Raw genomic sequence first — 13,443 nt, forward strand, 5'->3', positions numbered from 1 at the left:
CTGTAGACCAGGCTGGCCTTGAACTCACAGAAATCTACCTGCCTCTGCCTCCCGAGTGCTGGGATTAAAGGTGTGTGCCACCCTGCCACTGGGCCAAGGATGTTTCTTTTTTGGTATTCTCCACCCCACTTTGACACAGTCTTGCTAAATAGTCAATGTTGGCCTCAAACTTGAAGCCTTCCTGCTTAGCCTCCTGAGTGATGGGGCTTGCCTGCATGCACCATCACACCGGTTTGGTTTTTGTTGTGTTGTTTTAATTTTAAAGGTTTTTATTTTTATTTATGCGAATGTGTGTATGCCATCTGTGTGCGGTGTTCACAGAGACCAGAGGAGAACGTTGAGTCCCCTGAATCTGAAAGTTACAGGCAATTGTGAACTGCCTGATATGAACGCCAGGTTCTAACTCAGGTTCTCTGGAAGAGCAGCAGTGCCTAAGTGCTGAGCTGTCTTTCCAGCTCACATTTTGTGTGCATGTGCTCATGAGTGTGCATGTATTGTACCACGTGTGTGCAGGTCTGGTGTGTGTGGAGATCAGAAGAGGGTGTTGGATCCCTTGGAACTGGAGTCCTGGACGGTTGGGAGGCACCATGCAAGCTGGGAACTGAATTCTAGCTTCTGCAAGAGCAGATTTGCCGAGCCAGCTCTGCAACAGAGCCCACGTCATTTTTTTTCCAAAAGAGGAGGTTCTTTTCTTTAACTTGCAGTATTTTTTTAAATGTATTTGTGTGCAATGGCATGCTATGGAGGCCAGAGGACAACTTGTAGGAGGCTAGTTCTATTATGTGGTTCCTTGGGTCATCAGATTCAGCTGCTGATTCATCCTGCCAGCCCTGGTAGCATGCCACCTTCTTCTTTATTTTCTGAGATAGGGTCTCATTATGTATTTGGGCCACAGAGATGTTACAGTCTTTCTCCCAAATGCTGGGATTAAAGGTGTATGCCACCATGTCTGGCTGTAGCACATTTTCTTTTAATTTTTTTAAAGGTTTAATACACACACACACACATGTACACACACATATATGATGAGTGTTTTGCCTACACATATGTGTGTGTCCCAGGTGACCTATCAATAGGGTGTTGGATCTTTGGGACCAGGGTTAGGTTTAATTGTGAGACACCATGTGGGTGCTGGAAACTAACCCCAAGTCCTCTGCAAGAGCAGCGAGTGCTCTTAGCCACTGAGCCATCTCTTCAGGCCCCAGGACACGTATTCTTAAATCCAATGCTTTTCTTGTAAAACATCTGTAAGAAGGGGCACTTCATCTGAACTAGACATAGAGAAGGCCACGTGGGTAACTGGGGACTTTGGCATGTCTGCTCTGGTTGTGTGGGTCCTCTCCTGTGGAGTGACAGATAAAGGTCATGCTAGAGACTTGGTGTCTCCGCATACGCTGGCTCAGCGACAGTTCCTGTGTGGGAAGGTCTCATGCAATGTCTGCTCTGAGCAGCCAGACTCCACAGAAACCAGGTGGAAACACAGAAGCTAAAGGCAGGAAGTGGGTGTGGGAGGGGAGGATGCATTGCCCACAGCCGCTCCGGTAACCAGGGCTCTGCCTCACAAGAGAAGAGTCACAGAGAACAAGTCAGAACTAAAAAAAATATTTCATTTCATTCTGAATAAAAAACAGAACAGACAGAACTCTTGTAAATTCTGAAAACAATGTCATTGCTACGGAAAATTTCACAGAAATCATCAGGGAGTATGGGGACCAAGGTACCAGCCCTGCCATGAAGGCTGCCTATCCAGAGTCACAGAGGAGGCGTTGAGGGACCAGCACAGGTGGTGGCAGAGCCTGAATCAGGCACAGGCTGCAGCGTCTAGCTGCTGCCTCAGAGCCCAGTGACGCGATGGCTACCGGGTCTTCAGGATCGCTGCGTGCGGGCCCCTTTGCGGCTGCGTGTGGCCCACATGCCCCGCTTTGAATGGTAGTGGTGGTAGAAGTGCCGTAGTCGAAGCCTCTCCACCTCCAGCCCTGCCTGCAGGACCCTGGGATGGGTGGGTGGCAAAGTCAGAGCCCTGGTTCTCTGCTGGGGCTCAGGGCTGCCCTGAGACTGGAGAAGCCCGGAGGTGGGAAGGGTTCTTGGGAGTGGGGCAGGTGGAAGGGTTTTGTGATCCTGTCAGGGTCAGTTTAGCATTGGAGGAAGAGGAGAGGTCTCAGTGTGAGGTAGGGGAGGGCAGTCACCTGTCCAGAAGTTCCCAGTCCTCGCCTCCCCATTGGTCACGGAACTCCTCAGTGTTCATGCCTCCTACCCGGTCAAAGTCCGACTTAAAGATCCCGAAGAGGCCAAATCCGTTCACTTCCCAGTAACCTTGAGGTGGGGAGGGTGATCATTAGGCAGTGGTCCTTAACATTCTCTCCCAAGGAGGACTGAGGACCTCGGGAGGAATTCCAAGAAGCCTCCTCATTTTGGAGACTCTTAGAGGGGTTGGTATTTGATCATAACCCACAAACTCCTAAGTCCACAGAGGAAAGGGTCTTATGACCCTGCACTTCTGGGTCCTATGAGGTATTGCTAGGGTCCTAGGCTTACCCGGGAGGTTAGGCTTGGATTTTTGCCCTGGTGGTTTTGAGAAACTGGAGTTCCTGGGGAACACGAAGGTCCTTACCGTGTGGGTCCCACGGTGAACTCCCACAGCCCAGACGCATGACCACAGGGGCGAAGGCCAGCTTGCCCTCCACACAGTGCTTGCGGATGCTGTCCAGGATGTTAGGTGGGAAGTGGATGTGCAGGTCACAGAGGAAAACGATGCTGCTGGGGTCCTGTAGGTTGGGAGGTCTGAGCCCTGCCCACCTCCCCAAGGTGTGCTCAGCACCCTCATTCCTCTCCCCTAAGCCCTTGACTGGCCCACAGACCTCCACTGCATCCACTCCAGTTTGCAAGCCTGCAGAGCGTTCAAAGTTTCCAGTTCGTCTCAGGTACTGGTACCTGGGGAAATGAAGGAATCACAGGAACCAAGGGTAGATGGTATCAGGACAACCCACCTCCCACAAGAGGAAAGATTTGACCTCACTAAGTGCTGGTGGTAACCGTCATTACCGAGGTAGCTTAGCTGCACGCAAGGCCTGCTCCACATCCATGTCCTCGCTCTCAAAGTCCACTAAGATGATATTGAAGTGCGAGTCCCCCGTATGCACATGCAGCGCGGTCATATCTGACAGGAACTGCACTACCCAGCGAGCCTGATTCTTTACTGAAAGAGGGGGGTGCCACTGAGCTAGCATGACTGGACAGCATGGTTTCCCATTTGGAAGATCCCCTTCAGTCACCCATGCCCATGGCGTTAGCCTCCCCCTCCCCGCTTGAAGCGCACATACCTGGCACAATGAAGTGAACCATGACATCCTGTCGCCAAGCCAGATGCAATGGCCGGCAGAGTTCTGGGCGACTGTCTGGTGGGATCGAGGCTGCAGGAGGGGGCTCAGGACTTTCTCCATCCTCGTCCCCAATGCGTGCTCCAGGCAATCGCAGGAAGACATATTCTGATAGGCGCTGGCGGCCGCCTCCGCGCTCTTGCAATTCCAATTCCAGGAGGAAGCGGCTTCCTCGTGCGGAGTCACGGCGCTTCTCCACGTTCACGATGCGCAGAAGCGAGAAGCGCCTGCGGGGCAGGGCTGATTAGCCAAAGACCCGTAATATTCCACTTAAATCCCCCCATGTCCCACGTCCCCACTTCACCCCCAAGAACCACGCAACCACGCTCCTCGGACTAAATAGCACCTGTAACCCACTAGGTAGTTCCCAGACACAGGCTGACCTTCCCACATCTCACCACCACCCCCCCCCCCCACCGCCCCAGTCCCCAGCAGCAGGAAGGAGTAGGGAAGGGTACACTAGGACCGTGCTGTGAGCCCAGGATTGTCAGGTTCTCCCAGATGATTTACTTTGCCTAAGTTTCTTTGCTGTTTCAATCCTCTTCTGCTGTAGGTAGCCTTCTACAGAGCCCCCAGGAGGAGGATGTCAGTCCTCCCTGGCAGGGCCCCACCTCCAGCAGGCCCCTCCATTTTGTCTCAGGCAATTATTCTCAGGCCTCAGGCTATTCATTCATTCTGCTTCCTATCTTCTGGCAACAGCCAGTGCTTCTACAGGAACCCATCAGCCAGCGTGACTTCAGATGGGCCCAGACTGCCTGTGACTCAACCGCACCCAACACAGGAACCTCTGCCCCCACAACCAAACACGCTAGGTTACTCCTTGGGGCTACCACACCCTAGGACCCAGATGTGCAAAAGTGAGGTCATGCCTTGACCACTCAGGGTGGACAGTCTGTCCCCACAGGCTGCTTTCGGGAAATCTGTCCTTTGAACCACCAATGGTGAGAGGGTCTTAGGCCACCTCTCGCCACCCTACTTTAGGACTGTCACGCTCCTGTCCTCTGGAGCAGCAGGACAACCCCTGCCCTGTTCAAAACTTCCTGGTGAGCCTGGCTCTTTCTAACCATCGGCTGGACACCTTGTCTTGATGACCCTGTATTCATCCAGGTCCACAGAAGGTTCTACCTTTCTTCTAGGCTGACACTGTACAGAACAGACTCTCATGAGAACTCCCTCAAAGAAAAATTATGGCCTTAAGCTCCCTCAAAACGGGGTAGAAACAACTTGGAATCCTAAGACCTAACAGGCCAAGGGGGATCAGTAACAGGGGTCCTGGGCTCTCCCCCTTGAGTTAGACATAGTCCCCTAGACCCTTCAAAACTCTACAAGGAGAGGTTTGGCGGTCCTGAGCTTGGCCCTTCAGTGTCTCTTGTCCCTAAAAAGGCTCTCTCACGGCCTGGCTAACCCTGGCAGTTCATCTTAGAGTTTCGGTCCAAGACGACGGACTTGGTGCTTGGCAGTAAAGGGATATGAAGCCAGTCTGGAGTGGGGCTCCAGAGAACCCTTCAGCCTGGGTAAGACACTCATGACTGGAGAGGGAAAGGGGGATCAGAGAGCTGTGGAGAGCCAAGAAAGGTCTGGGATTCCCGCAGGGAACACCACGCCCTCTGGCAACCTGCCACGCCCTCTCGCAACCTGCCCCGTACCCGCCATGGCGCGCATTGAGTCGCTCCATGTACTGAGCCACCACATCCACTGCCTCAGCCTCGGGAAGCTGCAGGTTCCCTGACACGTTGCAGCGCAGGTCGTTCCAGTCGGAGCGCAGAAGCTCGAAGTCCATGGCGCCCACGCTGAATGTGCGCTGCCAGTCGATGGCATCCTCGCGCCAGCGACCCAGCGGCCGCCCAGCGGCCTGCTCCTCCTCTTCCTCACTGTCTTCTGATGTGGCCTCATCACCAGGGGCCCCATCATCCTCCCCTTCTTCACCCTCTCCAGGCAGCTGTGGCCTAGACACCTGAGACAAACTCATGAACGAGGTCACAGGCTGTGTTTCCACGGAGGAGTTCAAGTCCATTGTGGGCACCGTGAGTCCCTGTCCATGCACTTGACCCTCCTGGCCTCTCTGGGTGGTCTGTGCCCTGACTGGGGGCTTTAGTTCTGTGACCTTGGAGCCACTGGTCCTATAGCCCTGGGTCCGAGGTGGGTGTGGGGGCACCCGCAGCTGCACTCGGGGCAGAGGCTTGGGGCGCAGGAAGACGCCAGGGAAGGGTGGCCAAGGTGAGTCTTTCAGTGCCTTCGGGGAAGACCGCTGTCCAGGCCGCACTCTGGTCACGTACACCTTTGAGGGAGACTTCTCCACAGTTCGGGGAGGTGGAGCTCTCCCTAAAAAGAGGGGCAGGGGGCGTGGGGCCCAATTCAGTGCCCGGGAGTGTCTGGGGGTCTGCTCATCCAGCGGACTGGTTGTAGGTGGAGTAGGGGTGGCTGTAGTCCCAGCGGAGGTCGTCGGGGTGGGTGTCTTGTGGCTCTGTCGTAGGGATGCATCAGTGGGCTCTAGACTGTCTAACAGTCCCTGCTCGTCCTCATCATCCAGGAAGTCTGCAGAGAGTATCTGGTAAGTGGAGAATCTGGCAGAAGGGCTGGGAGGGCAGTAGGAATGGGGCACTCACCATCGGGGTTGAGGAAGAGGAAGGCTCTACGCTGAACTTCTTCTTCCTCATCTTCCTCTCCTTCCTCCTTGTCCATCTTCATGTATTTATAGAACCCAAACCTGAAGGAGAAAGGGCATCAAAGACCTTCTTCACGGAGGCTCCTTCTCCTCACTTCTGATAGGACAATACCCCACCCCCAACCTACCTTTCCAGGTAGAGCGGGGACTCACGGTAGAAACACTTGTTGTCTGTCTCCATGTGAGTGAGACGGGTGTGGTCGTTGGGATAGATGAAGGACAGGTACACCTACGAGCAGAACCAAGAGCTTAGGGGTAGGGCTTGGGGAAACCGTCGCTTTAGGAAGCCTCTCTCACTGGGTACTTACAAACTGTAGTCCTTGGTATCGGGCTATGGGAAAATCCTTGAGGACGTAGGTGGGCGCATAGGCACAAGGCTCCAGTACATTCTCTAGGCTCAGAGGTTCCATCCGAGGAGCTATTTAAAAAAAGGGGGGGACATCACTTGGTGGCCTGGCCTCACCGCACTCCATCCTCACCCTTTCCTGGAGCCTCCTCTTACTGAGAAAGAAGGTGTCCCGGGGGTCTGGCTGCAGCATGTCGGCGCTGGGTTCCTTGTTTGGTGGGTATCCCCCTACATGGCTGGCTGGAGACTGAGGCACATGGGTCACGTGATCCATCTTCAGTGATGACTCATCTGAGAGCAGAAGGACGTCTGGAGCTTTAGCCTACCCTTCACCATCCCCATGCTGAGCCCAGCAGAACCCAGCCATTCCCCTGAGGAAGGACCCAGCCCGCACCTGTGTACAGGGAAATGTGAGCCGAGCCAATGATCTCGAACTTCAGACCAGGCAGGAAAGCTCGCCACTGGGGGTGTGGGGATAGGAAAGAGGTTGGGTCATGGTAGGTGGCCTTCCTTAGTTCAGGGGTGAGGGACTAGAGAGTGAAATTCTCAAAGGATGGAAGAAGCTTGGTGGGTAGAGAGGGAGGGAGGGGCTTAAGGGAGAGGCACCTGACAGATGCCCCACAAAGTTGAAGGGTTCAAGGGGCAGATCCAGACCCTATCCAGCTTCATCCCCTCCTTAACTTATGACCCCATTTTTCCTCTGGTTTTGCATGTTGCCTTCCTGAGGTCCCAGACCTAGGACCTGTCACCAGATGGGCTCCCCATGCCCCAGCTCCCCAGTCTCCTGGCAGCTGTGTTCTTTCCACCTCTGTTAACCTAGGGCTCCTGGGGGACTCACTCTGCACTTCTGTTGCTAGCTTGTCCTAAGGGTACCAAGACTTCTGCTTCCCTAGGACCATCAAAACCCCGTCTCCACTCTACTGAGTTGGGATGGCATGTAATATCCTATGGCATGGAGGCTGAGAAAGAACCCCCATTCCTACTATAGTTCCTGTACCTCATCCTCCAGGTTCTTCTGTCCTGCTGTGGAACCCTTCTCCTACCTCCCAGCTCCCTGCCTTTTTTCCCTGTGATGGCTGATCCCGATTTTCAACCTAACAGCATCTAGAATCACTGGAGACACACCTCTGGGCATGTCTGTGAGGGATTGTCTAGGTGAGGTTAACTGGGGGGAAGACCTACCCTAAAATGTGGGCAGTACCACTCCATGGACTGTGGTCCAAAACTGAATAGAAAGGAGAAAGTGAGCTGAGCACCAGCATGAATCTCTCTGTTCCAGACTGCAGATGCGATGTCACCAGCTACCTCAAGGTGCCTGCTGCCATGGCCCCCCTCCCATGATGGATTGAATCCTCAAACTGTGAGCCAAAACAAACTCTTCCTTAATCTGTTTCTCGTCAAGTACTTTGTTACAGTGATAGTCATGGCAATAAGAAGATAACAGCATACTTTCCGAGGCTCTATCTCTCAGCCTCCCCTTGTTCCAGAGGCCAGGGGGCTTCCTGGGATGCAAACCTCACTGCCCCGCTCCCAGACAGTCTGAGCCGCTCAGTACAGCATTGCGGGTCTAGCCTGATCTGGTTACCAGATTCTTGGCGTCTCAGAAGATGCTAGAAAATGGGGCCAGTTCTCCAGATATAGAATTTACACGCTGTGTTTCCTGCTGTACACTTTCTCCCCCACCTGTCCTGGTGAAGGGCCACTTGTCATGCAGTCCCTCTAGCAGCCAGCAGGCACAACGCGCCCTCCTGACCTTGGCCCACGCCCAGGAACAACTGCTAGGCTGGAAATCCCTTTGGGCTATGGACCAACCTACAGTGCCTGTCCAATAAGGACATGGGAAGTGGATGGGAGGAGAGCTATGGTCTTTGGAGCTCCTCCAGAGGGCAGGTCACACTCACACCCACTTCCACATGGTCTGAGCCCTTGTCATCTTGCTTGTGAAGCAGTTCAAAGTAGTATCTCCGGGAGGCCATGAGCCTGTGGACATAAGGAGTCGGGGTTGTCTCCCACCAGACAGATTAAGAGCCTGGAGAGCGGGGAAAGAATCTCACATCCCTCTGGGATGGTCGGTCCCTCAGGAGGATGATACTTGTGTAAGATGGGCAAGGGCGATACCCAGCCTCCCTCACGTGCCAACACAAGCGCGCACATTTGATAATGCACCCTCAGCTACTCACCGTCGTGGCTTAGACACCTGGGAACTGAACTTGGTGAACTCTCCAGGTGCTGTCCACTCAGAGCCAGTCTAGGGGTGAAACAAGCAGGGCAGAGGAGGGATCACATTTTCCTTGTGGGCAGCTGAGACATTCGGTCTGTATTTTCAAGAGGTCGCAGGAGACCCGCTGAAGTTAGATGTGGTGCCGATAGAGGAGCTAGGGCAAGAGGGCAGAACCTACCTTGCCTACAAAGGCTACAAGCTGGGCAGCCGCTGGGCTCTCATCCAAACTCAGCCAGAACTCAGAGTTGTCATCCGAAGCCACGGAGAACTGAATGTCTCCTAGTCGACGGGACAGAGGTTCAGGAAACGGGACTGTTCAAGACACCTTGTCCCTGGCATACCCCACCTACTCACCGTCTCTGGCTGGGTGGATGAAGCCGAAAATCCGGAGTCCATAGTTCTTCCACTTAGGGGACACGGCTAACTTTGTCACAGTAGTGCGAGTCTGCCGGCAGTGCAACAACCATTGACTGGCTGTTCCCTGCACACCGTGCCCACTGTGCCCACCCATCCTTCCCTGAGGTACTCACATGAGGAAACAGTGGGAAGTGCAGGTTCCTTCTCAAGTGGCCCACAGCACCCCCACACCAGTCCTCAAATACGTGCAGGTTCACCTGTCCCTTGAACTAGGGGCCAGAGGGGACTTTAGCTGTTATACAGCCTGCTTCACCCCCTTCCCAACCCAGCCCAGCCCAGTCCAGTCCAGCCCAGCCCAGCCCAATAGAGCTCACTTCTTCCCGCCATGGAGGTGTCTGGTGGGTGAGGTTCAGTGGTGGCGGCTTCCTAGCTCCTCCATGAAACAGCATGTTTGGGACCCGCCCCTCAGGCTGCAGGAAAGGGTAGCCATGTCAGAGTTCTAAAGGCAGGAAGTAGCACTACTGCACAGTCCATCTAGGGACACACAGCAAAGCAGAACGTCATGGTCCCCCTTTTGCACATCACCTAAATACTCTCCACAGACACCCTCAGCCAGTGTGCCCAGGCAGATAGGATGCATTGACAGGAGGCACAACACAAGCAGATCAGCCACAACTAACAGGCACAGCATCCAGGCTAGGATGCTAACACTTACATACAACCCATCCAAAAGAGGAGTGGCCTCTTGTGCATAGCCTTTTCTGGCCACTGCTTACCACCTGCTCCTCTTCATGACTTTCACTGGAGTCCTCCGCCCTCTGCGTGGATGATACCGCTCGGACACCCCTGCCGTCTGTCACCCCAGTCAGCTTCTCACCATCTGCAGATAGTATGGGAAGTGTGTCAGGTCCCAGACTCTAAGGTCAGCATCTTTATGGATGGGGTCAGATGGAGTGGTAGCAGCAGGAAGAATTGCTGAAGCTCCTGCACTCCTGCTTGCTCACTCAATCTGGGGCCCTTCCAGAACCCACCGTAGGTGGGCAGTGCAGAGTCCTTCACCAGTTCTTCTCCAGTCCCGGGACTATATACACACTCACCCCAATCTGGTGATCCTTCAAATGGCTTTGTCTTGCGAAGAACTGCAGATGGCCTAGCACCTTCGATGCCTTTCCCATGTGCTAGGGTACTTGCCTCCTGACTCTCCCCAGATCTATGTGAAGACACGTCCACAACTGCCCTTCCAGTTTGGGGAAGACCACCCCAGTACCTTGTTTTGTCCCACTTCCTGGACCTTCTCCCTAAGCTGCATGCCCACTGCATTGATGGGTGTCCACTCTTCTGGATTTGAGTCTTCAAAGGCAGGAGGATTCACTTTATCCCAGTCCTGTCCCTCCTGGTGCTCCCAGGGAGAGACACCAGATCCAGGAATCCTTCCTGTTTCAAACCATGCTTTGCATCCACATTGGCGCCTCAGTGCAGATCTCAGAAGCCAGGCTCTTGTACAGGTACAGCTGATACCAAACGGGACTGAACTATCTCGAGGTGAGGGGCTGCCTGTGTGCTCTTCCCTTGAAATCTCTCTGGTACCTCTCGCTTGCTCACATTCTAGATCCTATCCTGACCAGCCAGGAAATAAGCAACCAAGACTTGCGTGGTCAAATTCCCAGAGCCTGGCCTGGATATCACAGCCCATCGAGCTAAGTGCAGGCATCTGGAGTTCATTGGGGAACCCTGTAGTAGGGTCTCAGCCCAGGCTACCATCACTATCTTGCAGCAGCTAAGCCTCAGCACAGAGGGTGTGCGTCAGGCTTCTGCCCCAACCCCACTTGGAGAAATCTGGAAGCATAGGCTGCTGGACACCCACTGAATGCTGCCTGCACTGAAGACGGACTATACCGTCAGGAAAACCGTAAGCACACACAGCTTCTCACAAGCCTTGCAGTGCCTGGGATCCCAGGTGACCAGACAGGAGATGGGACTTCAGTCGAGAGTAAAGTATGTACGGCTGGGGCCCTTCTGTGCAGCCCAGGCAGCTTCTAGCTGTGCCACTGGGCAGCACTCATCTCCAGGATCCAGAACAGATCCTACCCATCTAGGAGGAATCAAAGCCAGATGCCCTAATGATCCAACCTTCAGCGGTGGGGCTCCCTGTCTTCACCTCTTCCTGGTTGGTCTCAGTCAGAATCAAATTGCTCAGTAAGTCAGCCAGGAGGAAGGGAGGCCTATGGCTGTTGAGAAACCCACAAGGGGAGCTGATGGGGGCTGGGTTTATTGGGTACTAGGTCAGCTCTGGGTCCAGACCTATTATCTCACAGCTGAGGCGAGGCTTCTCTTAGGGATAGAGTTGTGCCAAGATATCTTGAAGCTGTCACAGTTATAAGGTACATGGATTGGAATGGGTCTCAGGGCCTTGGCTCGGGATCTGGCGGAAGACAGATGGAAACAGGTGTCCAGGCACTTGAGGAGGCAGAGGGCCTTCTGCAGATAGGAGACAGGAGCAGGGCTGAACAGGGAGTTTTCGGATCCATCAGGTGGGGTGGACCAGGATGTCATAAGTCAGTGTGCTGCTCTGATCTCTCAGAGGGGAGATACTTGCTCCCTTCCTCAGCTCAACAGCCGCCTTCACAAGGGTCAGAGCCAGCCTGGCTGGGCTATATATGCAGCTTGGTTGGACTTCTCAGACCCAGACCCTGGTCTTTTTCTACCTAGCTGTCATTGATACCCACCCTGCTCTGGAGCTTTTCCACCAAAGTTTGGGTCAATGGCCACCAACTCCATAGGTTCTCCCCTGCTTCTAGCCCACAAGGCTCGCCAGGCCCAAGCTGCTTTGTGCATCCCCTACCGACTCTTAAATGTGTAGACTACAAGCATTTACTCAAGTTAGCATTGGTCCCTAGCACGCAGACGTCTCAGTACAGTCACAGGTGTAGCTAGGGTTTCCAACTGTTTTGGTCACTCTAGGCAGCTGGATCCCTCAATGCCACCCTTAGCGCCCCCTTCCCCCAGTAGACAAGGAAACTGAGGCCCTGCTAAGTAGGCAACGGCCTGGCAGGCCTCTTGGCTAAGGGTACGGGTGCCTGCAAGAGCCCACCGTTAACTCTATCAATACTGGATCAAAGCCAGATTCCAGGGTCCGAAAAGGTTAGGGATGCGCCCCAAGTGGGTCCCTGGCGTTACTGCTGACGTCACTGGGAGTCCTGCCGAACAGAGCCGCGACCCCTCCCCCAATATAGCGGAGCTGGGATGAGGAAGACAGCGGTGGGCTCTGGACAGTCAGACCCCTGCGCCTTGGAGGCCCGGGCCCTCACGCCCTCGCGTACCTCGCCCGTAGCCCAGCCGCTGGCGCAGCGCGCGACCCGGGTGCACCAGGCTCCGGTGCACGTACGTGAGCCACGCGGCGCAGGTGAGCAGCAGCAACAGCAGCAGCAGCTTCATCTGCTTGCGGACCTTCTTCACCGGGAACCACGGCATCGCGGCGCCACACTCAGGGGCGTCGCTGCGGCCCCCCGGCCCCGCCTGCACCGTCCCACATCCCCCGGCCCACCCTCCTGGGCTCAGCGCCTGCAGCCCCGCATGGCCCTTTGTCCGCTGCCGGGGCTACGGGATTTGGTCGCGACGCCCGGGCTGCTCGGGCCGCGGTCGGGGTGGGCGGTGGGAGCGGCTCCTCGAAGCGCTCCCCCGCCCGCCCCTCCCGGCTGCTCACGCTCCTCTGGCCGCCGCCGCGGGACCGAGCAGCATCCAAGCTGCGGTGCTACCCACCGTGAAACAGGACCGGCGGCCGCGTGGCCCGAGCCAATCGGCCTCGGCCAGCCCGTGCACAACCAATCCGTGATGCTCGGAGGCGGAGCGGCGCGTTAGGGTGTGCCGGTGGTCCTCACGACGCGCGCACTCACCTGGTCTCTGCCGGCCGCGCGCCCGGGGATGTGGGGGTTGCGGGGACTGAATTTGCAGTGAGGGAAACCAGGGACGTTCGGGAGAGGGATGTAAGAAGTCGTTGTCACGGTGGAGGCCATGGCTGGGGCGAGCGGTGCTGCGGAAAGCCGGCTGTGTGTCTGTGAAAACCTTAGGGATAAAGAGCACGCAGAGAAAGCTTGCAGACCAAAGAGGAGCTCAGCCTAGCTCTCAGTGGGACTTGAACCAGGCTGGGATGTTTAGCTGTGATGGAGGACAGCTGGGTGGAGGGTGGTTCTGTCGGGATCACTTCGGTTGTGCACTCCATTTGCTTTCTTGCTGGCGCATCTAAGCCCCTCCGACTACCACCGCTCTTCCACCTTGCCACCAGCCGGTTCTTCTTGGGGTTCCAGCCTATTAACCACAGTACTTCAGTTGGTGTAGCGGAAGCTGCTGTGAGGCTGCAGAACTCGTAGGTTAGGAATGTGGACTGGAGATTTGAATAGTCTCCCCTCCTCCATGATGCCACGGCCTTAAATGGAAAGATGCCATGGGAACGGGATGGATCACTTAGAGACCTTCTCAC

The 13,443-nt window shown here is 55.2% G+C and overlaps 1 protein-coding gene across 2 annotated transcripts; it reads right to left on the reverse strand.

Moving 5' to 3' along the window:
* Positions 1–1,604: 1,604 nt before the first annotated feature.
* On the reverse strand, positions 1,605–12,717 carry B4galnt4 (beta-1,4-N-acetyl-galactosaminyltransferase 4). 2 transcript variants are annotated; one of them, XM_041667185.1, is made up of 20 exons: positions 10,064–10,441; positions 9,743–9,846; positions 9,341–9,436; positions 9,140–9,235; positions 8,964–9,054; positions 8,788–8,888; positions 8,569–8,636; positions 8,290–8,368; positions 6,783–6,849; positions 6,545–6,679; positions 6,351–6,460; positions 6,171–6,271; positions 5,984–6,084; positions 5,024–5,912; positions 3,321–3,604; positions 3,043–3,196; positions 2,859–2,931; positions 2,612–2,765; positions 2,187–2,313; positions 1,605–1,990 (listed from the first exon to the last, which is right to left on the reverse strand). In XM_041667185.1, exons 1-20 carry the CDS (start codon positions 10,284–10,286, stop codon positions 1,867–1,869), a joined length of 3,177 nt encoding a protein of 1,058 aa, XP_041523119.1. In that variant the 5' UTR covers positions 10,287–10,441; the 3' UTR covers positions 1,605–1,866. The 2 variants fall into 2 exon arrangements, with proteins under 2 accessions (XP_041523119.1, XP_041523120.1); XM_041667186.1 differs by lacking the exon at positions 10,064–10,441 and adding an exon at positions 12,287–12,717 and having other exon boundaries at positions 1,607–1,990.
* Positions 12,718–13,443: the final 726 nt, after the last annotated feature.

This window comes from Microtus oregoni, unplaced genomic scaffold (genome assembly GCF_018167655.1).
Source record: "Microtus oregoni isolate MIOR12 unplaced genomic scaffold, Mior012 000016F_ref0000370, whole genome shotgun sequence".
NCBI lineage: Eukaryota > Metazoa > Chordata > Mammalia > Rodentia > Cricetidae > Microtus > Microtus oregoni.